Consider the following 24,701-nt stretch of genomic DNA (forward strand, 5'->3'; position numbering starts at 1 on the left):
GACAGCCTTTGCCGATGGGGAAATGTTGGGTAGGTCTGAATCTCTTGGGGAGGGTAAGCACTTATTCAAAATCTGGAATGAGCTGCAATTCCAAGTTCTTAATTCCACCTTCCCAAAGGATTTACTACACTTGATCTATGCAAGTGTATTTGGGTAAAGGGAGGGATAAAGAAGGAGGTCTTGTCTTCACCCAGGAGATAGTCAGCCGTGTTCTGGAGACACCTGTGAACTCTAATAGCTGCATCAACAAAAGTACTGAAGGGAAAACTAACTCGAGTGAATGTCACAGAAGGGGAAGTATTGAAGCTGCGCATGGGAAGAACAGGGTTCCTCAGGAGGAGAAAAAAGAGGACGCCCCAGGCAGACAGGTGGAAGAGAGGAAATACAGTTGATCCTTGAACAACTGAGGGGTTAGGGGCACCGAACCCCATGCAGTCGAAAATCCACGTATAACGTCGTCGTCGTTGTTGCCGTTGTTGAGACAGAGCCTCACTCTGTTGCTCAGGCTGGAGTGCAGTGGTGCAATCTCGGCTCACTGCAGCCTCAGCCTCCTGGGCTCAAGAAATCTTCCCCAGTAACTGGGACTATAGACGCGTACCACCAAGCCTGGCTAATTTTTCTATTTTTTGTAGAGACAGAGTTTTGCCATGTTGCCCAGGCTGCTCTTGAACTGCTGAGGTCAAGCGACCCGCCTGCCTCGGCCTCCCAAAGTGCTGGGATGACAGGCGTGAGCCACCACACCTGGCCATGTATAACTTTTAACTCCCCCAAAACTTAACTACTGATAACATGCTGCTGACCAGAACCCTTTTGGACAACATAAAGTCAATTCATACATATTTTATATGTTATATGTATTATATAACATAATATGTATTCTTACAATAAAGTGAGCTAGAGAAAAGAAACATTAAAATCATAAGGAAGAGAAAATATATTTACTATTCATTAGGTGGAAGCAGATTACCATTAAAGACTTTATCCATATTGAGTAGGAGGATGAAGAGGAAGAGGAGGGAATTGGTCTTGTTGGCTCCAGGATCTTGTCTGCATATAAGCTGCCCCAGGCAGTTCAAGCCTATGTTATTCAACAGCAACTGTACTGGCAGCTGGGCCACTAGTTGGAAGTTTCCCAAGGGGAGCTCTCAGGCCTGGATGTGATAGGAGATGGTGTAGATGGAGGTTTATTGTGTGACAGGCTTTGTACGTCATAAACTGCATGAAACAGGGACTCTTTTTTTTTTTTTTTTTTTTTTGAGACGGAGTCATGCTCTGTCGCCCAGGCTGGAGTGCAGTGGCCGGATCTCAGCTCACTGCAAGCTCCGCCTCCCGGGTTCACGCCATTCTCCTGCCTCAGCCTCGCCTCCCAAGTAGCTGGGACTACAGGCGCCCGCCACTTCGCCCGGCGTTAGCCAGGATGGTCTCGATCTCCTGACCTCGTGATCCGCCCGTCTCGGCCTCCCAAAATGCTGGGATTACAGGCTTGAGCCACCGCGCCCGGCCTGAAACAGGGACTCTTACTATCCTCATACTGTAGAAGAAGCAGCTGAGGGGTTGTGCATGGTGGCTCACGCCTGTAACCCCAGCACTTTGGGAGGCTGAGGGGGAGGAACTCTTGAGTCTGGGAGTTGAGACCAGCCTGGGCAACATGGTGAAACCCCATCTCTACAAAAAATACAAAAATTAGCCAGGCATGATGGCACATACTTGTAGTCCCAGCTACTCGAGAGGCTCAGGCAGGAGGATCACCCGAGCCCCAGGAGGTCAAGGCTGCAGTGAGCCATGATCATGCCATTCATTGTACTCCAGCCTGGGTGATAGAGCAAGAACCCTGCCTCAAAAAAAAAAATGAAGAAAAAAAAAAAAAAGGCCAGGCACGGTGACTCACGCCTGTAATCCCAGCACTTTGGGAGGGCAAGATGGGCGGATTATCTGAGGTCAGGAGTTCAAGACCAGCCTGGGCAACATGGTGAAAATCTGTCTTTACTAAAAATACAAAAAAAAAGCCAGGCGCGGTGGCTCAAGTCTGTAATCCCAGCACTTTGGGAGGCCGAGACGGGCGGATCACGAGGTCAGGAGATCGAGACAATCCTGGCTAACCCGGTGAAACCCCGTCTCTACTAAAAAATACAAAAATCTAGCCGGGCGAGGCGGCGGGCGCCTGTAGTCCCAGCTACTTGGGAGGCTGAGGCAGGAGAATGGCGTGAACCCAGGAGGCGGAGCTTGCAGTGAGCTGAGATCTGGCCACTGCACTCCAGCCTGGGCGACAGAGCGAGACTCCGTCTCAAAAAAAAAACAAAAAAAAAAAAAAAAAAAAAAAAAAAAAAAAAAAATTAGATGGGTGTGGTGGTGGGTGCCTGTAATCCCACCTACTTGGGAGGCTGATGCAGGAGAATCTCCTGAACTTGGGAAACGGAGGTTTCAGTGAGCCCAGATCATGCCACTGCACTCCAACCTGGGCAACAAAAGTGAAATTCCATCTCAAAAAAATTGGGGGCACAGTGGCTCACACCTGGAATCCCAGCACTTTGGGAGGCCAAGACGGTTGGATAACCTGAAGTCAGGAGTTCAAGACCAGCCTGGCCAATATTGTGAAACCCCCATCTCTACTAAAAATACGAAAATTAGCCACACGTAATGGCATGCACCTGTAGTCCCAGCTACTTGGGAGGCTGAAACAGGAGAATCGCTTGAACCCAGAAGGCAGAGGTTGCAACGAGCTGAGATTGTGCCACTGCACTCCAGCTTGGGTGACAGAGCAAGACCCCGTCTCAAACAAAAACCCCCAAAACAAACAAAAAAACCCAGAAAAATGAAAGGAGGTTCCCAGGGTCACTGCTATTGCTGGCCCAAACGGAGACTGAGAATTACAGAAAGGGGCCCCTTAAGATGCTTTACTGCCATCTGCTGGAAGATTGAATAAATGTAAAAGCTACACTAAGATGCTAGTGGTGTCCGCTTAGGTGTGGGGCTTTAGTGCTGTGTACAGCCTGCCCAGCCTTACGTGTCAGCCTCGAGCGCCCCTTGTTCTTGGGGTAACAGGTCTTGAAGGCGATGGTCGTCTTCTCTCTCATAGCCAGATCCGATGCCGGTTCTTCGTGCGAGGGAATGGCCGCTGCCCCTTCAAATCTGAGTGTATCTACCTGCACCAGCTCCCAGCTAAGGCCCTGACCTCCGGTCCTCCCTAGCCTGAGAGAGTGCAACTGGCCTCTGGGAGTGAGGTGGTAACTGCAGGGGTATGGGGCAGGGGAGGCTGCTGCTCATGGCTTTTAATAAATGTTTGTGATAAATATAAAACCTATGGATGGCGTCTATGATGCGAATATGGTGCCTACTTAGCTGTGGCACCTTTGTGCTGTGTACAACCTGCCCAACCTTATATATGAGTCTTGAGTTCCTCGATTTCTGGGGCAGCTGGTGTTGAAGTTGATGGGTTTTCACTGATTTTTCTCTCTACTCCCAGGTGCTGAGTCCAACATTGTTCCTAAGGGGTGCTGAGCCAGAGGACAATGTGCTCTTCACAGACGGTGCCCTGGCCATGACCTTCTGGGGTTCAGAACTCCTGCAGGATCCCAACAGTTCTTACCACAGCCTTCTGTAACCAGGATCAACTTGAGGGAAATTGGGGTGAGGGGAAGGAGTTTCTAGGTGGTAGGTCTTTCCCTTTTTGGGTTTGGTGGGGGGGCAAAAGTAGCAAGCCCTCCACCCCCATGAACTGCAGCAGTGACACAGTTGGGGACATGGAGGAACAGGGGAGGGCTCCTGGAATGAGAAAGGTTCAAACCCTCTTGCCAGGGCCTTGGTTTTTAACTTTGTTCTTTTGTAGAATGACTCTGAAAGAAAACCAATAAAATGCACCTAAGCTATCATTGCTGGTGTCTGAAGAGTGGTCTGCTCATACCCCAGCCCCATTGCCAAGGGCAATAAGGCTGCTTCCGCATTCAATCTGTTGCAATATTACCTGTCACTTAGCTTCTGGAAAACTTCACGGTGCATTTTTGCATTATGAAAATAGTAATAACCTCATGAATCTTGTGAAAGGGACTCGGGGATCCACCAGGGTCCTTGAGCCATGTTTAGAACTTTTCCTCTCTGTTCCCTTTCAGGTGGCTAGAATACAGACCTTGGTGGGTGGGAGCCACAGCCACTCAGAGTAAAGCTGTAGGTGAGGATGCACAGGGTATTGCAGGCTGTTTAGCATTCTTGACCCTGCCCGCTATGCATCAGGTCCCACTCCTCTAACAGCTTGTCATTTGAAGACCCAAAACATCCCCTGTAAAGTTAGAGCTGCTTACCTGAAACAGAAGGTGTCTGGAAGAAACTTCTTTCTTGCTATTTTGGCATTTGCAAAGCAACCATTATCTAATAAATATCACTAGTCTTTCCTGACAGCTCCCTTGAAATCATTTTGGCTCAAATGGAGATCAGATCAAGCTCAAGATACTCCCATGGCTTTCCATACTATTCAGAGTGAAGGCCCAAGTCCTCTCTATGACCTCAGGCCTCTTAAGATCTGACCTGGTCCCCCTCTGATCTCAACTCCTATTACTATCCAGCAATTGCCCTCTGCTGTAGCCATGCTTTTGCCCCAGAGCCCCTCCATCCAGGCAGGGAGGACTGAAATGGTCTTCTCACAGACTTCTATCTGGCTTGCCAACCTCATCTTCACATTCATCTTGCCTGACCACTCTATTTAAAAGCACTTTGTGCTATCTGTTGGTGCTATGTTCTTTTTGAACACTTACCACAAACACTGTTTAATTAGCTTTCCGTCTCTCCCCAGTTGTGTGACAATGAGGGCCAGGATCTTTGTTTTATTCCCAGTATCCCCAGTCCCTAGGTGCTCAGTAAACATTTCCTGAATGATGGATGTATGTGGCAGCAGAAGCTGGGATGGAAATACAAGTTGGCCCCCAAAGCAAGGTTTAGGAGGCACTGTGGGACTCTTCTCCCTTATTTCCTACCCTTTGCAGTGATCCCACCCTTGGCTGGAAGCCTGCCTCCTCCAGCGGACTTCCTTAAACTGAACCCTAGGAAGTGGAGCCACACCTGGCCCCCTATAAACGACCCAGAGCAAGGCTACTGCTTGGTCTTTGGGAGGAAGTTCAGAAGAAAGTCTTTGGCCATATTGATGGTGTTAGGTTTTACTGTGACCTCATTCTCAGGGATGTTTGTATATCAAATACTATTTCTGGAGAGGACTGAAACCCAAATGGTGGCAGTTTTTGGCCTGTGGAAGACGTGAAGCTAAGTGGGGTGGTAAATTGTGGTCAAATTCTATGGTGAAGTCCATAACAAGCAACATGCGGTCAGCTTAAATACAGCGCGAGTCCTCCAGTATAACAGGACCCCTGACATTCACTCTATTCCACTACTTTAGGGAGTGATGAAGAAACGGAGAGGGTTGGGGTCGGCAGCGGCAGATCCGCCCCTCCATCAGCCCCGCCCCGCCCCGCCCCGCCCCTCCATCAGCCCCGCCCCTCCATCAGCCCCGCCCCGCCCCGCCCCGCCCCGCTTCGCCCCCGCCCCAGGCTCCCGGGCCCGACCCCGCCCACAAACTAACTATTTGTTTTGGTGACGCCCTGGGCCTTGGCCCCGCCCCCTACTCCGGCTGGGGTCGTGCCCGGCCCCGCCCCTTGCGACCTTCCCTCGCGCCCGCCTCAAGTTCAGGCTCCGCCCTCGGCCGCGTCTCCTTCCTTCCCTTTCCGACAGCGCGCGAACCGCTGCAGCTCCGCGCCGCCAGGCTTCTCGGGTTTCCCAACGCCGAGGAGAGCTTGTGACGGGCGCTGGAGCTGGCCCGCCGCCCGCCGCCCTCCGCCGCCCGCCGCCGCCGCGTCAGGGACGGCGCTGGAGTTCCCCGTTCCCCTCAGCCTCTGAGCTGAGGCCCCACACCAGAGTAGGGGGCGGCGCGGCACCCGTGTCCCGGCATGGCGACCCCGGACGCGGGGCTCCCTGGGGCTGAGGGCTCGGAGCAGGCGCCCTGGGCGCAGCTGGAGGCCCCCGCCCGCCTCCTGCTGCAGGCGCTGCAGGCGGGGCCCGAGGGGGCGCGGCGTGGCCTGGGGGTGCTTCGGGCGCTGGGCAGGCGCGGCTGGGAGCCCTTCGACTGGGGCCGCTTGCTCGAGGCCCTGTGCCGGGAGGAGCCGGTAGTGCAGGGGCCTGACGGCCGTCTGGAACTGTAAGTCCTCGCCCGCGGCCCCTCAGCAGGTACGGGAGGCGGGGGCTGTCGGGGGATCGACGCACAGAGAGGTGAAATAAGCCCCTTCGGCGACGGCCTGCCGCGTACCCTATGAGCAGGGGCACCCTTCACTGAGCACCTGCCGTGTGCGGGACACCGAGGATCCGGGAACTCGAGGCACACGCCTTCTGTTGGCTGTAAAGTATAGTGATGATAAGTGGAGGCAAATCACTTTTGATCGCATACTGCCATCTCTAAACAATTGGACACGTACGTCCAGTATAAGTATACTTATGTATAAAGTGTACACGTGTGTTAAAATACGTACATTTTAAAGTACAAAAATAGATATTTAAAACGTGATGGTGGAATACATACCCGCTATCCTGGTGGCCCTATACTCTCTGCTTTTCAAAGCATAATGTTCACTGTAAGGGCAAGATTGTTTTCCCTAAGAATGGTAACTGTGAATCCATATCTTAGTGTTCTTGATAATTTCTGGCTCTTGGATGACATTGAACTTTGTTTTTTAACCTCTCTGTGACTGATTAAGAATTCCTACTAGGAGCAGAGGTGTCGGCCCTGCCATTTTATTTGGTTGTGTTTCTGTTATTGATATTATCTCCAATTTTTTGGCAGGCATTCTATTAAGCTACGTGCTCATTTGTGAGGACAACTTTTGTTTAAAAAAAAAAGATAGTACAGTATCCACAAATGCATTTAACTAGCAAAGTTAACTAAAACACACAAAAAACGAAAAATGAGTGGGTGAGGCGCCATGTTCAGCTCCTAGTGGGGCCAGCCTTCCACTCTCTTGGATACCCCTACCCCATAATTTATGCTGGAAACCATCCAGATGCTAAATATTTCTAATGCTTACTTTTTAATGTTTTAGATAAATAGGGGAAAATGGGAGTTCCAATATTTTCTTCCTACACTCCACTTTGAATTTCTTTCAGGAGATGGGTCAGGAGAACTTGTTTGAATCCCCAAATTGGAAGCTATAGAAATGTTTGCCCAGCTATCTGGCTTATTCTGGATAGAGTAAGGGGAGGGCAGAGGCCTTAACTTGGGGCCCCTGGGTAGAAGAGTATTTCAGTACAATTGATTTCCTTTAGAATCCTAGATATTTTATCAAATGCATTTAACACTCATTCTGATCACAGGTCTCTGGCACTAAAAAAGGTTAAAATCTCCTGGAGTAGAGTCTTCTCTACCTCTCTACCCCCAAATATCCTCCCTGCCACAAATTAACCATCTTTTAAACTCAGGTTTTTTTGTTTTCTTTTTTTTTTTTTTTTGACGGAATCTTGCTCTGTTGCCCAGGCTGGAGTGCAGTGGCGCGATCTTGGCTCACTGCAACCTCCGCCTCCAGAAGAAGCAATTCTTCTGCCCTAGCCTCCTGAGTAGCTGGGACTACAGGTGCGCGCCACCATGCCCGGCTAATTTTTGTATTTTTAGCAGAGATGGGGTTTAACCATATTGGCCGGACTGGTCTGGAACTCCTGATCACCCACCTTGGCCTCCCACAGTGCTGGGATTACAGGCATGAGCCACTGCTCCTGTACCATCTTTTAAACTTTGACTCTAGTTTTTCTCTCTCACATAGTGTCTATATTCTACAAAGAAATAGTTGTCTTTTTTTTTTTCTGCCTCACAACCCAAGTGCCTCTTGACAAATGGCCCTGCAAAATTATGCATAGGGAGGAGTAAAGACATGATGGGTGGTGGGCTAAATGCTGCCGTGACTTGCCACACCAAGCCTCAGGTCATGTAGGATCTGGGTTGGTGCCTCGGCAGAATTACAGATGGTTACATTGCATCATGGGCCTTTGGAGCTCGGGGGAATAGTGTTAAATCTATTTTAAGAAAAGTTGGGTGCTTGCAAGAGAGCATTGGTTCTGCTTAAACCCCTCGGGCTCCAAAACAAAAGATCCTCATCCCCCTGTCTTCCCCTTTGACTCTGTGAATACTGTTTAGAATCTGTAAAGTGATTCCTTCTGTTTCAAGTTTCATCTCTGGGAAGCCTTCTATGTCCACAGCAGCTCTTGCCGATCTCAGCACACTTATTCTCAGAGAGTTAATTCATTCAATAAATGCACAACAAGTGCCTGCTCTGGGCTGGCGCTGTGCTGAGTCCTAGGACACAGAGAAAGGAAACACTACCTTCACCTTTTAGGAACTCACAATTTGGTGAAAGGAACACAAGAGCTGGACAGATGAGTGACCCCGAGAGTTCCAGGGGATTGCTGAGGGCAGCCATAGGGCTGCAAGACTAAGCACTGCACAGCATCCTGGAGTATTATTTTTCCCTAAAATTTGGGAAAGAACTTTTTTCTTCTTTTTGTGTAAAACAAGCATGAATCTATTATAGAGTAGGTTCCAATATGAATTTTGAGCTGAAACAGATGACAGAGGCCAAAGAATAGGGCCTGTCATATGATACTCAATGAACACTTGTTAAACAGTTCTCGTGTTGTCTCTGTCTCCATCCACTGACTTTTTTTTTTTTTTTTCCTTTTTTTGAGATAGTGTCTCACACTGTTGCCCAGGCTGGAGTGCAGTGGCATGATCTCGGCTCACTGCAGCACTCTGCCTCCTGGGTTCAAGCCATTCTCCTGCCTCAGTCTTCCTAGTAGCTGGAACTACAGGCACATGTCACCACGCTTGGCTAATTTTTGTACTTTTTTTAGTGAAGATGGAGTTTCACCATGTTGGCCAGGCAGGTCTCAAACTCTTAACCTAAAGTGATGTGCCCACTTCAGCCTCCCAAAATGCTGTGATTACAGGTGTGAGTCACCACACCTGGCCAACATCCACTGACTCTTACAGATTGACTGCCTGCCAGCCCCCATCTGTCCACTGCCATCTAGCCCCCAGCTCTGCGCAGTCTGCCCTGTGCTCCCTTCAGCCAGACACTAACTGCTTGCTCTCCCTCTGCTACCCAGGAAACCACTGTTGCTGCGATTGCCCCAGATATGCCAGAGGAACCTGATGTCCCTGCTGATGGCCGTTCGGCCATCACTGCCGGAAAGTGGGCTCCTCTCTGTGCTGCAGATTGCCCAGCAGGACCTAGCCCCTGACCCCGATGCCTGGCTCCGTGCCCTGGGGGAATTGCTGCGAAGGGATCTAGGGGTGGGGACCTCCATGGAGGGAGCTTCTCCACTGTCTAAAAAATGCCAGAGACAGCTCCAAAGTCTGTGTAGGGGGCTAGGCCCAGGGGGCAGGAGGTTGAAATCCCCACAGTCTCCAGACCCCGAAGAAGAGGACAACAGGGACTCCCAGCAGCCTGGGAAACGCAGAAAGGAGTCAGAGGAAGAGGCTGCCAGTCCTGAGGGGAAGAGGGTCCCCAAAAGGTTCCGGTGTTGGGAAGAGGAAGAAGATGATGATGAGGAGAGACCTGAACATAAGTCACTGGAATCCCTGGCAGATGGAGGAGGTGCATCTCCTATTAAGGACCAGCCTGTCATGGGAGCTAAGACTGGCCAGGACGGTTCGAGTCTGGAGGATGCTAAAGGTCTAGCTGAGAGTTTGGAGTTGCCCAAAGCTATCCAGGTACTTTGGTAGGGAGACTGGGTTTAGAGTGATCTTTCACCAGTGGTGGCTTTATCCGTGGGGAAGGCTGGTTGGGACACTTTTTCCCAAAGGAGTTGACTGTAGTTCTTGGAGGAAAAAGGAGGAAGGTAGGGTTTAGGGAATGTAGCCTCCACTCCACAGACTTTTTTTTTCTTTTTTTGTTTAAGATGGAGTTTTGCTCTTGTTTCCCAGGCTGGAGTGCAATGGCACAATCTCAGCTCACCGCAACCTCTGCCTCCCAGATTCAAGTGATTCTCCTGCCTCAGCCTCCCGAGTAGCTGGGATTATAGGCATGTGTCACCACGCCCAGCTAATTTTGTATTTGTAGCAGAGACAGGGTTTCTCCATGTCAGTCAGGCTGGTCTTGAACTCCCGACCTCAGGTGATCTGCCCGCCTTGACCTCCCAAAGTGTTGGGATTACAGGTGTGAGCCACTGTGCCCAGCCACTCCACAGACTCTTAAGGAGGGGTAGGGAAGGGAGTTACTGGAGGTGGGAAATGTGTCCTAATGATCTATAACGTGGGGTTAAAGGGTGCCAGGCAAGGGAGAGGCTCTGGAGCCACCCCTGTTACCCTGTAATATGTGGGTGGGAAGAATCATGACAGCATCCAGCTTGCCCCTGCCTCCTTGTCCAAGGCCTGGGTCTACCCCCATTTGGGTTGGAAGCAGAAAACAATTCTAGACAGCTGGTTTTCATTTTTTTATTTTTCTTTTTTTTTTTTTTTGAGATGGAGTCTCACTCTGTCGCCCAGGCTGGAGTGCAGTGGCACGATCTCGGCTCACTGCAACCTCCACCTCCTGGCTTCACACCATTATTCTGCCTCAGCCTCCCGAGTAGCTGGGACTGCAGGTGCCCGCTACCACGCCCGGCTAATTTTTTGTATTTTTAGTAGAGATGGAGTTTCACTGTGTTAGCCAGGCTGGCCTCAATCTCCTGACCGTGATCCGCCCGCCTCAGCCTCCCAAAGTGCTGGGATTACAGGCGTGAGCCACTGTGCCTGGTGACAGCTGGGTTTCATTTGGACCTTGTCTAGTTTGGGTTCTTAGGCACTTTTCAAGATAGAGACTTCATGTTCTTGACTTTTTTTTTTCCCTCAAGACAGGGCCTCTCTTCCCCTAGGCTGGAGTAAAGCTGGGATTACAGGCATGCACTATCGTGCCTGGCTAATTTTTTATTTTTATTTTTGTAGAGATGGGGTCTCAACTAGTTGTGCAGGCTAGCCTTGAACTCCTGGGCTCAAGTGATTCTCCCGCTTCAGCCTCCCAAAGTGCTGGTGTGAGCCACCGTGCCTGGCCTCTTGACTTTCTTGAATCGTCTTTGCCGGCTAGCTCCCACTGACTTGGGGAGCCAGAACCAGGCTTGGGGTCATGCTGCTGGGGGAGGGATGTGGCAGTGACTGGGCTCTCCTCCACAGGACCAGCTTCCCAGGCTGCAGCAGCTGCTGAAGACCTTGGAGGAGGTGACTGGCCCTACCCTGTTCACCATAGCCTTTCTTCCACCTTCTACCCAGATCCTAGCTATGCCCAGGGAAGGGCAGTGATATACAAGCTGGCTGGGGGAGGGGGACTGGAGTAAAGGTCTGAGGACAGTCTCTGAAGGAGCTTTTCTTGAACCAAGTGTAGACTTACCATCTAACACCAGGTAACTTCCTCTTCTCTGGTAGCGCCTTCCAGGATCTCAGCCACTCCTTCTGCCACCTGAAGGGGCGGCTTCAGTGACTTGTCACCGAAGGCTCTGCCAGCCCTAACATGAGATTTGATTTGTCTCTGCAGGGGTTAGAGGGGTTGAAGGATGCTCCCCCAGTTGAGCTACAGCTTCTTCACGAATGTAGCCCCAGCCAGGTGAGTCCAGATAGACTGCCTGGCTCTGAGGTTACATTCTCTCTCCCTTATCTTTTTCTATGTAAGTTTATGTTTTCCTACCTCATGTGGGAAATGTGGGAGGGGATTTTGTTGTTTTCTTTCTCAGTGATAGGGGTCACTCTCTGTAGTTTCTTTTAGTCCCTGGTTCCTTCCCCTAGGGCAGCTCTCCCAGACTTTCTTTGCTCTGGAGTATCTTTGCCCTGCTCCGTCTGCTTCCCAGTTGCTTGAGACAGTCTAGCAGAGGCAGAGTGCATGTCCTGGTGCCCTTTCTCCCCCGTGCCCCACTCTATCAGCAGATGGACTTGCTGTGTACCCAGCTGCAGCTCCCCCAGCTCTCAGACCTCGGTCTCCTGCAGCTCTGCACCTGGCTGCTGGCCCTTTCACCTGATCTCAGCCTCAGCAATGCTACTGTGCTGACCAGAAGCCTCTTTCTTGGACGGGTAGGTGTATTGGGAGGTACTCAGAGTGCCAAGGACAATGGGGAAGAGCATCTGGGCCCTCAGAAGGGTGGTACTTGAGAGAGAGGATTCTCAGCCTTGTAGACATCTGGGCTGTTTGGGCAGCCTGGGGCAAGGAAAGGATGCCTGCTTAACTGGCAGGGAGGGCATGGACCCCCAGGCCATCTACCCACATGGCATCTAACTTCTTTTTTTTTTTGAGACAGAGTCTCACTCTGTTGCCTAGGCTGGAGTGCAGTCGCGCGATCTCCTGCCTCAGCCTCCTGAGTAGCTGGGATTACAGGTGGCCTCCACCATGCCTGGCTAATTTTTGTATTTTTATTTATTTATTTATTTAGAGATAGAGTCTTGCTCTGTCACTCAGGCTGGAGTACAGTGGCGTAATCTCGGCTCACTGCGACCTCTGCCTCTGTGGTTCAAGTGATTCTCCTGCCTCAGCTTCCTGAGTAGCTGGGACTACAGGCACCCACCACCACACCTGGCTAATTTTTGTATTTTTAGTAGAGACTGGGTTTCGCCATGTTGCCCAGGCTGGTCTCGAACTCCTGGACTCAAGCGATCCAGCTGCCTCAGCCTCCCAAAGTGCTGGGATTACAGGCGTAAGCCACCATGCCCAGCCAGCATCTAACTTCTCTCTGGGCACCAGAACCTTTCTAGAAGCTGATCAAGGGACTTTCAGGGATTTGGGAACTGAGCAAGAGAGGTATATATCTTTTCCAATGGGTGGGTCCATGTGAGTGCTAAGTAAAAGAACTTTTTTTCCCTTTGTAACATGTATCACCATCTGAAATGTGTGTTTGATAAATGCTGTTGAAATGAAAAGAATTAATTTTTTCCTCCCTGTTGGCTATAGATCCTCTCCTTGACTTCCTCAGCCTCCCGCCTGCTTACAACTGCCCTGACCTCCTTCTGTGCCAAATATACCTACCCTGTCTGCAGAGCCCTCCTTGACCCTGTGCTCCAGGCCCAAGGCACAGGTAATTCTGGAACCAGCCCCAGGCCCAGTAGCTCTGCCCTCAGTGTTCTCAGCACCCTTCACCCCAGAGTGGCCCTGGCAGGAGTTGGGTATTCAGTGATTAAAGATGCCTGCTGCTTCCCTGATGATGCCCCTATAACAGGCTGGGCATTCTGTTACCGCCTCCCCACTTTCCACCGTCTTCTACCATTTCCCCCCAGACTTCCCCTTCTGCTTTCCTCTACCCAGGTCCTGCTCAAACAGAGTTACTATGTTGCCTTGTGAAGGCAGAGTCCCTGGAGCCAGAGGCACAGGTTCTAATGCTGGGGTGAGTGTGCAGGCCTCTATGCTGTCCCCACCGCCACCTGTTCCCCCAGGCTACAGTGACATCACATGTGTTGGGCCCTGCAGGGAAGGCTCACCTTCTCTAGGAAGCCTCATGTATATCATCTCACTCCATCATCTTCCTCCTCTATGAGTCCTCTTTGCCTTTTGTTCTCAGGATGCACTCTCTACTCCTAGTTATTTTTTAGGGGACCCTTGTGTCTCACTACCAAATACTTTGCTGTCAGCTGCTGGGGCTCTTGGGGTGTGACCTTCCTGGCAGTTGTATGAGCTCTGCAATAGTGTCTGCTGGGGCTGGTGCCAGCATCAAGAGGTCTCTGACTACCCTTTTTTTTTTTTTGCGGGGGGGCAGGGGACAGAGTTTTGCCCTGTCGCCCAGACTGGAGTGCAATGGCGCGGTCTCCGCTCACTGCAACCTCTGCCTCCCAGGTTCATGCAATTCTCCTGCCTCAGCCTCCTGAGTAGCTGGGATTACAGGCGCCTGCCACCACGCCTGGCTAATTTTTTGTATTTTTAGTAGAGATGGGATTTCACCATGTTGGCCAGGCTGGTCTCGAACTCCTGACCTCAGGTGATCCACCTGCCTCGGCCTCCCAAAGTGCCATGGTGCCCCACCCCTGACTACCCCTTTCTTGACTGGAGATCTTGGCTGTCCTCAGGGCCTTGCCGTGCTGTGGGAGTTGCAGCAGCAGACAGATACTCAGGCTTGGGTGGGAGGCCAGGCATTTCTCACTAGGGCCCCTGCTTTGCAGACAGATCTTGGAGCTGCCCTGGAAGGAGGAAATTTTCTTGGTGTTGCAGTCACTCCTAGAGCGGCAGGTGAGCAGGCTGTCCTGGGGAAGAGTGGACAAAGAAGTGCTGCAGTCCTTGGAAGGACATCGGGTTCTTAGGTTTCTGAGTCCTTCAGTGGATGCAGGGTCAAGTAGGACAGCTGCCCTACAGCAGCTGCCTGAGACAGTGGGAGAGACCTGGGGCATGCAAAGCTGGTAGCAGAGAGCTGAGCACATGGTCACTTCAGCTCCACGTCTTACTAGCTGGGCGGCCTTGGGGTGGGATTTTTGATGTGTGTGTGTAAATTTTATTTTATTTTTGAATAGGTAATAGATTCATATGTTCACAATTTTTTTTTTTTTTTTTTTTTTTTTTTTTTTTTGAGATAGAGTCTGGCTTTGTCACCCAGGCCAAAGTGCAGTGACACAATCTTGGCTAACTGCAACCTCTGTCTACTGGGTTCAAGCAATTCTTATGCCTCAGCCACCCAAATAACTGGGATTACAGCGTGTGCCACCATGCCAGCTAATTTTTGTATTTTTAGTAGAGACAAGGTTTCACCATGACTTGAGGCCAGAACTTCTGGGCTCAAGTGATCTGCCCTCCTTGGCCTCCCAAAGTGCTGGGATTATAAGCGTGAGCCACCATGCCCAGCCCATATGTTGACAATTTTAAAAGCTCAAAAGGATACTGTGAAAAATATTCCCCTTACTTCTCTTCTCCAACCATCCAGAGTCCCCCAGTTTCAGGGGAACCCCCCCTCCCAGAGATACCATCTATATGTGGAAACATGTTTACACTTACTATCCATCCTACTTTTTATGGAAATTGCAACACACCAAACTCATTGCCCTGTACCTTGCTTTTTTTACTTCACAGTATATTTTGGTGATTTTTTTTCATATCAGTACCTAAAATTCTGCCTCATTTGTTTATATCTTAGATAACTGACCTAACTTCTTTATGCTTGTAGTTTCCTCGTCTACAGAAGGGGAGACAGAATATTAATAGCACCTACCACATAAGATTGGAGTGAGGTTTAAATGAGATAATTGGTATAAAGTACTCAGAATGGTACCTGATGCACAGTGTTTATTAAATTATTATTATTATTATTTGAGACGGAGTCTCACTATATCACCTAGGCTAGAGTGCAGTGGCGTGATCTCGGCTCACTGCAACCTCCGCCTCCTGGGTTCAAGTGATTCTCCAGCCTCAGCCCCCTGATTAGCTGGGATTACAGGCACGCACCACCATGCCCAGCTAATTTTTGTATTTTTAGTAGAGATGGGATTTCACCATGTTGGCCAGGTTGGTCTCGAAGTCCTGACCTCAGGTGATCTGCCCTCCTCGGTCTCCCAAAGTGCTGGGATTACAGGTGTGAACCACCACACCCAGCCTAAATTATTATTATGAAGAGCCAGGAGATTAAGGTGGCAGTGTCTCTTGGGCCCTGACTCGTTTATATCTTTAACCACTGAACCAGACAAGGGATCCTTGGCTTCCCCTTGGTCCTAATCTGAGCCTTTGCAATGGTAGCCACCATTTTCTGAGACGTGCGTGTCTTATGTGCATTATCTCATTTAATCCTTTTCACAGTCTTCCATTAGATATTCTGAGCCTCATTTTACAGATGTGGAAATGGAGGTTTAGGTTGGTTAAGTAACCTGCCCAGGGTCACCCAGCTAGGAAGTGGTGGAGTTAGGAATTGAATCCAGGACTGGCTGAATGAAGAGCCCAAGCCCTTCTTGTGATTACTGCTCCATCTCCCAATGTGTGCAGGTGGAGATGACCCCTGAGAAGTTCAGTGTCTTAATGGAGAAGCTCTGTAAAAAGGGATTGGCAGCCACCACCTCCATGGCCTATGCCAAGCTCATGCTGACAGTGATGACCAAGTACCAGGCTAACGTGAGTACTGATAGGGCCATGGGGCTGGTCCTGCTGGCAGGGCTGCCCTGGGCCTGCCACAAGGGTGTATGAATATGTATGTCAGGGATAAAACCCTGAGTGCTGGGGTTGATGTAGACCCTCCCAGAAAGATGGAAGTATGAACATGCTTCTGTTGCACAATTTCAGCGAGCTCCTGAATCCTCTGGAGATCCGAACAGAAGGACCTCCAATATGAGGCATCAGGAGTCATTCAAGGGCCTTCAACCTGGGAGTAACTTGGTCAGATCTGTACTATTAAGAAGCATCTGGCTTCTGTGAGGAGTGGGATTGGAGGATGAAGATCTAGGGCCTGAGACCTGTCAGGAGGTTGTAGCAACAGGGCAGAAAGAGAAAGTGTAGCCCAAAAGGAAGGCAGGTGTCACACAGTAGAGTGTCTGTGAACCTCAGTTTTCTCATCTGTAAAATGGGAGGGTTTTGAGGATTATATACAGCAATGCATATACATGATGTGTATGTATGTTTGTATATGGATTGATGCATATAAAGTGCTGCCACATAGTAAACACACAATAATTGTCAACTATTACTAATGTGGCCGGCTTAGTAAGTTGTGCAGCTAGTATTTGGCTCCAGGTCCACCTAGTTAACTATGGTGAAATAATGAGATTAGATTGCTCAGGAGTCTCCTCCTTCCATCCTCCTGGCTTCCTCTCTCCTTCCTCAATAGAGACCCTGGGGTAGTGGGGAGAGGGGAGGGATCAGCTGCTGGAGTCCTGACATGATTTTTCCTTCTCCACAGATCACTGAGACCCAGAGGCTGGGCCTGGCTATGGCCCTAGAACCTAACACTACCTTCCTGAGGAAGTCCCTGCAGGCCGCCTTGAAACATTTGGGCTCCTGACCATCCACCAAGGGACCACCGTCTTGGTGCTCCATCACCAGCTTCCTGAAGGGCATTTCTGTCTTCACCACCTTCTGTCTTGAGCCCTAGCCTGAGGATAAAGGCTGAGCCTGGCCATCCCAGATTCCAACTGCCTCCCTGTTCCAGGCTCCATAGGGGCATACTGGCTTCCCAGCCAACAGGGAGGCTCCTGGGCTAAGGAAGCTCAGCTATATTTTGTTTTTCATTTCTTTTCTTTTGTTTTTGAGAGAAGGTATTGCTCTGTCATCTAGGCTGGAGTGCAGTGGTGCGATTGATCATGGCTCACTGCAACCTCTGCCTCCCAGGCTCGATCCTCCCATGTAAGCCAGCCTCCCAAGTAGCTGGGACTACATGCACATGACACTGTGCCCCACCTAATTTTTTTATTTTGTAGATAATAAGCTGGTCAGGGCTGGTCTTGAACTCCTGAGCTCAAGTGATCTTCCTGCCTTGGCATCCCAAAGTGTTGAGATTTACAGGTGTGAGCCACCACACCAGGCCAGAGCTATATTTTCAAAGACTGCTGGCCCCAGGCACACTCCTCATCAATTCTCAGGCTGCAGGGACAGAAACTTTCCAACAGGGCTCGGTAGGGTCAAGCCGACCCAGAGTGGACATGGGATGCTCCAGGAGGTCTAGGGTACCAGTGTGCTCAGATGAAGCTCTTGTGCTCGTGTATGTTATGACCTTCTGTGCTTTTGTTTCTGACTTGAATTTATCAATGGTATTGAATAAAAAGCAAGTTCAATAATGTCTTTTTCTTTTTTTTTTTTTGAGGCAGAGTCTCACTCTGTCACCAGGCTGGAGTGCAGTGGCGTGACCTCGGCTCACTGCAACCTCCACCTCCCCAGTTCAAGCGATTCTCCTGCCTTGGCCTCCTGAGTAGCTGCGATTACAAGCTCCTGCCACCATACCCTGCTCATTTTTGTATTTTTAGTAGAGACGGGGTTTCACCACATTGGCCAGGCTGGTCTCAAACTCTTGACTTCAGGTGATCCGCCTGCCTCCCAAAGTGCTGGGATTACAGGCGTGAGCCAGCACGCCTGACTAATGTCTTATTAGAGCAGTACTTTCCTTCCTGTGAATTCTGGGTATTGAACCCATCCCCACCCCCTCCACCTCCCTGCTCAGTGACAAGGAACATATTTTTCCTGGTGAGGGGAAGGGTATCTTACTCACTTTCTAAGGGCCAAATAATGTGTAATACCACTCACCCTATCCTACAGGAGCTGCCCCCACCAGGCAGGGGGATAGGTGGGAATGGACATAAAGGTGGGAGTGACTCAGTCTGGAGTTAGGGAAGGGTTTTGGGCAGATGAACCCTAGGAGAGATCTGAAGGGCTCTTCGGGTTACAGTGGGCTAAGAGGATGAGACCCACTGGACAGAGGAAAGAGCAGAGAAGACACCTTAATGGGTGTGCTGTGCTGTGTGCCTGTTTTACATCTTTGTATTCCTGTAGCACCTGGCTAGACGCCTTATTCATACTAGTCACACTTAAAACGTAGATGTTATCAAATTATCAAGTAAAAGTTCACTTTAGGACTTTGCCAGCTCTTCCCCTCTGCAGGCGCTGAGAGGCCAGGAACAGAACTTTCCGGAAGCTTCCCTTACCACGAGTCCACGTTAGAGCAAGGTGCTGAGGGAGGGAGGTCTGGCCGAGGAACAAGGCTTGCTTTTGAGAACATAAGCTGATGCGGAGGGCGCGAGGGGAAAGGGGTTTGAGGGACAAGCATGTCGGAATCCACGCTGTCAGTGAACATCACTGGGCTGTACCAGTACGTGTGCCTACCGAAGCTCGAGCCCCGAACGCAGCTGCTTCCCTAGGGGCCCAGCAACAGCGGGCGCGAATCGGCACATTACCGGCGGCCGCGGGGCGCTCAGGGCTGCGACAACTCCGTGGGTTCCCGCGCCGGCCTAGCGGCCCAGCGACGCCCCCAGCGGCCGGAGAAGTCCGCGCTTCTCGGGGTTGGCCCACCCAACCTCTGTGTGGGTAGGACCGAGGAACGACGCATTCTCGCGAGATCGGGCCACTATTAGAGCGCATGCGCAAACTGTACTAGTCTCTTTTCCGGTTAGCGCGGCGTGAGAAGCCATGAGGTAAGTGGTCCTGAAAGCCCTATCTGCGTTCATCCGCGCCTCCAGGTGCCCCACCAAGGATGCGTCTCCTGCAGACCGAACTGCGGGCCCTTGCGCCACCTTCGCCGCGGGGCATTTCTCAAGGCGGGTCGGCCTGCGGGTCGCCCTTCCTACCAGGTCCGATCACCGAGAGGCTCCCTCTTCCACCGGGGTTTGGGTCTGGGTCTGGGCTCCCGTCGCTCTACTTGGTGTCCGGAATCTACTGGGGAGTCCGCCGTGGGCCGCCCGCCCGTCTCGAAGCTTGGAGCCTCGGAGGCTTCCGAGCAGTCTGAGCGTGTGGACTCCGCGGCCCTGAGCGCGCTGTCGCTTCTCTCACGCAGCAGCAAAGTCTCTCGCGACACCCTGTACGAGGCGGTGCGGGAAGTCCTGCACGGGAACCAGCGCAAGCGCCGCAAGTGAGTGCCGACCCTGGGGCAGGGCGCGGGTGGTGGGGGCAGGGCGCGGGTGGTGAGGGCCGGCGTGTGCTTAACGCTTAATCCCCCTCCTCTCTCGAAGGTTCCTGGAGACGGTGGAGTTGCAGATCAGCTTGAAGAACTATGACCCCCAGAAGGACAAGCGCTTCTCGGGCACCGTCAGGTTGGCACCGTTCTGACCCCACCCAGCCCTCAGTGCCCCCGTGCCTGCCCCTCCCCTGCAGGCTCCCGCTGAGCCGGAGGCGGGCACGTCGGTACTGATGTGTTAGGGTAGTTCAGACCCCCTGCTCCGGGCAGGCGCGGCTGGACGGACCCCCACCCTGGGTCTTAAAACATGAGGGGAGGCGTGGGGAGGCCTTGGCCGACCCCGCCGGCCAGCCTGACAAGCCAGGCTGGCTGCTGGTGAATGTGAACGCTCCGGGTAAGGCTCGGTGGCTGCTGCGGTCCCACACCCTTCACCGGCCCTCGGGACCCAGGGCTAGGCATAACCTGTTGGTGCTGTCCCCCAAAACGCAGGCTTAAGTCCACTCCCCGCCCCAAGTTCTCTGTGTGTGTCCTGGGGGACCAGCAGCACTGTGACGAGGCCAAGGCCGTGGATATCCCCCACATGGACATCGAGGCGCTGAAAAAACTCAACAAGAATAAAAAACTGGTCAAGAAACTAGGTGAGTCCGGCCGCTGTGGTTTTGCATGTGAGATGTGGGGTGGAGGCGCTAGAAAGGCTTTCCTGCTATTTCGATTTTTAATGATGAGGGGGCTAGACTAGCAAATGCGGCGGTTGTTGCCTAGCTGGCCTGAGTGCTGTTTTAGCTTTGGGGTGGTTTGATGTTTGTATTTGCTATGAGGATTCCAGTTGATGAGGAAGGCCAAGTATTGTAAGTTGACCCAGCCAGGTGCTGGTGAGGTATGATTTGGAAATCTTACTCTGCGTTGTTTAGGCAGTGGCATTAGACTGCTTTTACAGGTAGGAAGCAGACATTGCCAGTTGTCACGTGTCCAGGGTCCACCGCTAAGAAATAGGCACAATTCAAGCCAAGGCAGTCTTTTTTTTAGTTATTTTTTGAGACGGGCTGGAGTGCAGTGGTGCGATCTCAGCTCACTGCAAGCTCCGCCTCCCGGGTTCACACCATTCTCCCTCCTCAGCCTCCCGAGTAGCTGGGACTACAGGCGCCCGCCACCACGCCCGGCTAATTTTTTTTTTTTTTTTTTTTGTAGTTTTAGTAGAGACGGGGTTTCACCGTGTTAGCCAGGATGGTCTCAATCTCCTGACCTCGTGATCCACCCAAAGTGCTGGGATTACAGGCGTGAGCCACCGCACCCGGCCTGAGCCCTGGCAGTCTTGACTGGGGCATCCGTTGTACAGCGGTTATGCCATGGATCATGGGTCAGCCTGATTTTCTGAGAGCATGTTTTGGGACCAGTGAAGGTCCAGAGGACTTTCTGGAAACCTTTTAGGCGGGGGAAAAGACTGAGGCGGGGGTAGAGAGGGTGCTGCTTGGATGTCACGTGGTTGATACAAGTGCGTTTCTGGCCTGCCACATTTGAGGTGTGCCTTGGTGACCAGGTCCTAAGCAATGCCAATGGCTTCCTGTCTTTACCAGCCAAGAAGTATGATGCGTTTTTGGCCTCAGAGTCTCTGATCAAGCAGATTCCACGAATCCTCGGCCCAGGCCTAAATAAGGCAGGAAAGTTCCCTTCCCTGCTCACACACAACGAAAACATGGTGGCCAAAGTGGATGAGGTGAAGTCCACAATCAAGTTCCAAATGAAGAAGGTGAGGGGGTCTGGTGGGTTGCTGTGGGTGAAGGTGTTGGCGGGGTCTAAATCTTACCCAAGTCTCTAAATATGCCAGTGAGAGCGCCCACCAGGATTGAAATTTTTGGAGTAACCCTGGTCCTTCCTTGGCCCGGGTCCAAGTACCTGCTCACTAGGCCAGTGAGGGAGGGACAGGCCATTTGCCATTCCTCCACCAACCTGACTTGATCCTCTCTTCTGTCCTCCCAGGTGTTATGTCTGGCTGTAGCTGTTGGTCACGTGAAGATGACAGACGATGAGCTTGTGTATAACATTCACCTGGCTGTCAACTTCTTGGTGTCATTGCTTAAGAAAAACTGGCAGAATGTCCGGGCCTTATATATCAAGAGCACCATGGGCAAGCCCCAGCGCCTATATTAAGACACATTTGAATAAATTCTGTTACCAGTCCCCTCTGTCTGCCTGTGATTGAGGGTGAGGGGTGGTTTGTCAGCTGACAAGTGAGGGCCTTGGCACTGCCATGGCTCGTTGTGTAGTTTGTCATCTTGATGATGGATAGTTGGGTACTACAGGGAAGAGGATGTTTTTCTGCCATCAAAATTAGGCAGTCTTGGGTATGTGATAGGGTGCTAACGGCATTAAAGCTTTTTGACAGGATTGGTCCATGTAAATTTAAAATAAGGATTTTAGTCAGCATTTCTGTCTTAACAAGTCCCCACATGGAGTATCCTATGCTTTAGGTCAGTAATGAGTAAATGTTAAGGAAAACAAGGCGCACAGCAAACCAGTACAAAAGTGTAATTAATTAACAGACCTTGGTTTTGGGTTTTTTTTTTTTTTTTTTTTTTTGAGATGAGTCTGTAGCCCAGGCTGGAATGCAGTGGTGCAATCTCACTGCAATCTCTGGGTCCCAGTTCAAGCAATTCTGCCTCAGCCTCCCTAACAGCTGGGATTACAGGTACGCACCACCGTGTCCAGCTAATTTTTCTATTTTTAGTAGAGATGGGGTTTCACCATGTTGGTCAGGCTGGTCTCCTGGCCTCATGATCTGCCTGCCTTGGCCTCCCAAAGTGCTAGGATTACAGGTATGAGCCACTGTCCCCAGCCAGATCCTGTTAATTTTTCTAGGGGAACCAACAGTATTCCAGGTCCTTGCCCCAGGCAGGCTAAGCCCCCTCCTTTTCTGAGGCATTTCCCTGTTGGCAGTTCTTGCCTCTAGCACCCAGTACTGGAAAGGTGGCTTTTGGGAGATACCTGCTTTATTTAACCTTAGACTAAAATCAGCTTTGTTTGACTTTGTTTTTAAACAGGGGACCCAGTTCATCCCTGTTTTTTTTTTTTGGGAGACAGTCTCGCTTTGTTGCCCAGGCTGGAGTGCAGTGGCACCATCTCAACTCACTGCAAGCTCTACTTCCTGGGTTCACACCATTCTCCTGTCTCAGCCTCCCAAGTAGCTGGAACTACAGGCACATGCCACCACACCTGGCTAATTTTGTGTATTTTTTTAGTAGAGATGGGGTTTTACTGTGTTAGCCAGGATAGTCTCAATCTTCTGACCTTGTGATCTGCCTGCCTCAGCCTCTCAAAGTGTTAGGATTACAGGCATGAGCCACCACGCCTAGCCTCATCCCTGTTTCCCTTTTGTCACCCAGACTAGAGTGCAGTGGCGTGATCGCTGCTCACTGCAACCTCCGCCTCCTGGATTCTCTTGCCTCAACCTCCCAAGTAGCTGGATTACAGGCACATACTACCATGGCCAACTAAACTTTTTTTTTTGTTTTAGTAGAGAGGGTTTCACCATGTTGGCCAGGGTGGCCTTGAACTCCTGACCTCAAGTGATCCACACACCTCAGCCTCCCAAAGTGCTGGGAGTACAGGCATAAGCCACCATGACTAGCTGAGAAGGATTATTATTGTTTTGAGACGGAGTCTCGCTCTGTTGCCCAGGCTGGAGTGCAGTGGCACAATCTCAGCTCACTGCTGGCTCTGCCTCCCGGGTTCACGCCATTCTCCTGCCTCAGCCTCCTGAGTAGCTGGGACTACAGGCACCTGCCACTACACCTGGCTAATTTTTTTTTTTTGTAGTTTTAGTAGAGACGGGGTTTCACCGTGTTAACCAGGATGGTCTCAATCTCCTGACCTTGTGATCTGCCTGCCTCCGCCTCCCAAAGTGCTGGGACTAAAGGCATGAGCCACCACACCCAGCTGAGAAGGGTTACTTTAAAGCATAAAAGTAGTGCTTAAAAATGCTGCATTTTGGCCGGGCATGGTGGCTCACGCCTGTGATCCCAGCTACTTGGGAGGCTGAGGCAAAACTGAACCCGGGAGGTGGAGGTTGCAGTGAGCCGAGATTGCGCCACTGCACTCCAGCCTGGGTGACACCAAGAGTCATCGGTGGTCTGGGGGAGATGCCGCATTTCTCAAAACAAGCTTTCCCTGTCCCTGAACTGAAGAACAGGGTTTTCACTCTGAGCAGCTTTTGCTTTTTTAGCTTTTAAGTTACAGCACTTTCCTTTTTTTTTTTTTTTTTTTTTTTTTTTGAGACGGAGTCTTGTTCTGTAGCCCAGGCTGGAGTGCAGTGGCGCCATCTCAGCTCACTGCCAGCTCTGCCTCCCGGGTCCACGCCATTCTCCTATCTCAGCCTCCGGAGTAGCTGGGATTACAGGTGTGCGCCACCATGCCCGGCTAGTTTTTTTTGTATTTTTAGTAGAGACGGGGTTCCACCGTGTGAGCCAGGATGGTCTTGATCTCCTGACCTCGTGATCCGCCCACCTCAGCTTCCCAAAGTGCTGGGATTACAGGCGTGAGCCACTGTGCCCGGCTAGTTACAGCACTTTGTTGGTAAGAAAGATATAAAACCTAATGAGGATGAGCAGTGAATTTTGGTTCTAAAGACAAGTCCAGCCAGCTACTTGTTTAGGTTACTTTTTCTTTGGGTTTTTCTGTATTTTCTAAACCTCCTGTGATCTTTGCAATCAGAAGGAAAAGGGAAACTTTAGCTTAAAGCAAAAGCAATTATCTGAAGGCTCTTGTGTGCTAATCACCGACAGATGTAATCGGTATCCAGTGGATCCTCCAACAAAGGAATTTCTGCCTCCTGGACCCCTCCTACCTACTGGAGCTCTGGGTACCCTCCCATCCATCCATCCAGCAGGACAGTTTGGGGCTCCCTAGTGGGATACCAGGCACACAATGTGGAGTCAGGCAGACCAGGTTGGAATCGATGTTGGCAGTGACTGGCTGTGAGAAGTACATTTAACATGTCTCAAGTTCTCCCCATGTGTTAACTTGAAGGTTGGACTAGAATGACCTAGAAGACTAGATTCTAGAGGGTTGCCAGATTTAGCAAATAAATAAAAATGCAGGATGTCCTTAGTATTGCATGGAACATACTTAAATCATCTGTTTATCTGAAATAAAATTTAACTGGGTCATCCCCA

The 24,701-nt window shown here is 50.9% G+C and overlaps 2 protein-coding genes across 6 annotated transcripts; both read left to right on the forward strand.

Annotated features, from left to right (window-relative positions):
• The first annotated feature begins 5,695 nt into the window (after window positions 1-5,695).
• FANCE (FA complementation group E) lies at window positions 5,696-17,730 on the forward strand. Of its 4 annotated transcripts, none has more exons than XM_050787668.1 (10): window positions 5,696-6,175; window positions 9,124-9,730; window positions 11,168-11,212; window positions 11,526-11,594; window positions 11,912-12,055; window positions 12,927-13,050; window positions 13,278-13,356; window positions 14,126-14,192; window positions 15,927-16,052; window positions 16,834-17,730. In XM_050787668.1, the coding sequence occupies exons 1-10, from the start codon at window positions 5,928-5,930 to the stop codon at window positions 16,933-16,935; spliced, it is 1,611 nt and encodes a 536-aa protein (XP_050643625.1). In that variant the 5' UTR covers window positions 5,696-5,927; the 3' UTR covers window positions 16,936-17,730. The 4 variants fall into 4 exon arrangements, with proteins under 4 accessions (XP_050643625.1, XP_050643626.1, XP_050643627.1 ...); XM_050787672.1 differs by lacking the exon at window positions 5,696-6,175 and adding an exon at window positions 6,216-6,445; XM_050787669.1 differs by lacking the exon at window positions 16,834-17,730 and having other exon boundaries at window positions 5,928-6,175; window positions 14,130-14,192; window positions 15,927-16,014.
• A 1,262-nt stretch (window positions 17,731-18,992) lies between these two features.
• Window positions 18,993-21,710, forward strand: RPL10A (ribosomal protein L10a). Of its 2 annotated transcripts, none has more exons than XM_050787829.1 (6): window positions 18,993-19,054; window positions 19,414-19,488; window positions 19,589-19,669; window positions 20,023-20,171; window positions 21,108-21,280; window positions 21,511-21,710. In XM_050787829.1, the coding sequence occupies exons 1-6, from the start codon at window positions 19,050-19,052 to the stop codon at window positions 21,679-21,681; spliced, it is 654 nt and encodes a 217-aa protein (XP_050643786.1). In that variant the 5' UTR covers window positions 18,993-19,049; the 3' UTR covers window positions 21,682-21,710. The 2 variants fall into 2 exon arrangements, with proteins under 2 accessions (XP_050643786.1, XP_050643787.1); XM_050787830.1 differs by having other exon boundaries at window positions 19,017-19,054; window positions 19,417-19,488.
• Window positions 21,711-24,701: the final 2,991 nt, after the last annotated feature.

This window comes from Macaca thibetana, chromosome 4 (genome assembly GCF_024542745.1).
Source record: "Macaca thibetana thibetana isolate TM-01 chromosome 4, ASM2454274v1, whole genome shotgun sequence".
NCBI classification, from domain to species: domain Eukaryota; kingdom Metazoa; phylum Chordata; class Mammalia; order Primates; family Cercopithecidae; genus Macaca; species Macaca thibetana.

Bases quoted from the DNA above. Each gene is read 5' to 3' on its own strand.
- RPL10A (XM_050787829.1), top strand. The intron at 19,670-20,022 runs GTTGGCACCGTT...CCCAAAACGCAG, and splicing joins CGCTTCTCGGGCACCGTCAG to GCTTAAGTCCACTCCCCGCC. The intron at 21,281-21,510 runs GTGAGGGGGTCT...CTGTCCTCCCAG, and splicing joins TCAAGTTCCAAATGAAGAAG to GTGTTATGTCTGGCTGTAGC.
- FANCE (XM_050787668.1), top strand. From the start codon at position 5,928: ATGGCGACCCCGGACGCGGGGCTCCCTGGGGCTGAGGGCTCGGAGCAG. The intron at 6,176-9,123 runs GTAAGTCCTCGC...TCTGCTACCCAG, and splicing joins CCTGACGGCCGTCTGGAACT to GAAACCACTGTTGCTGCGAT. The intron at 14,193-15,926 runs GTGAGCAGGCTG...CAATGTGTGCAG, and splicing joins AGTCACTCCTAGAGCGGCAG to GTGGAGATGACCCCTGAGAA.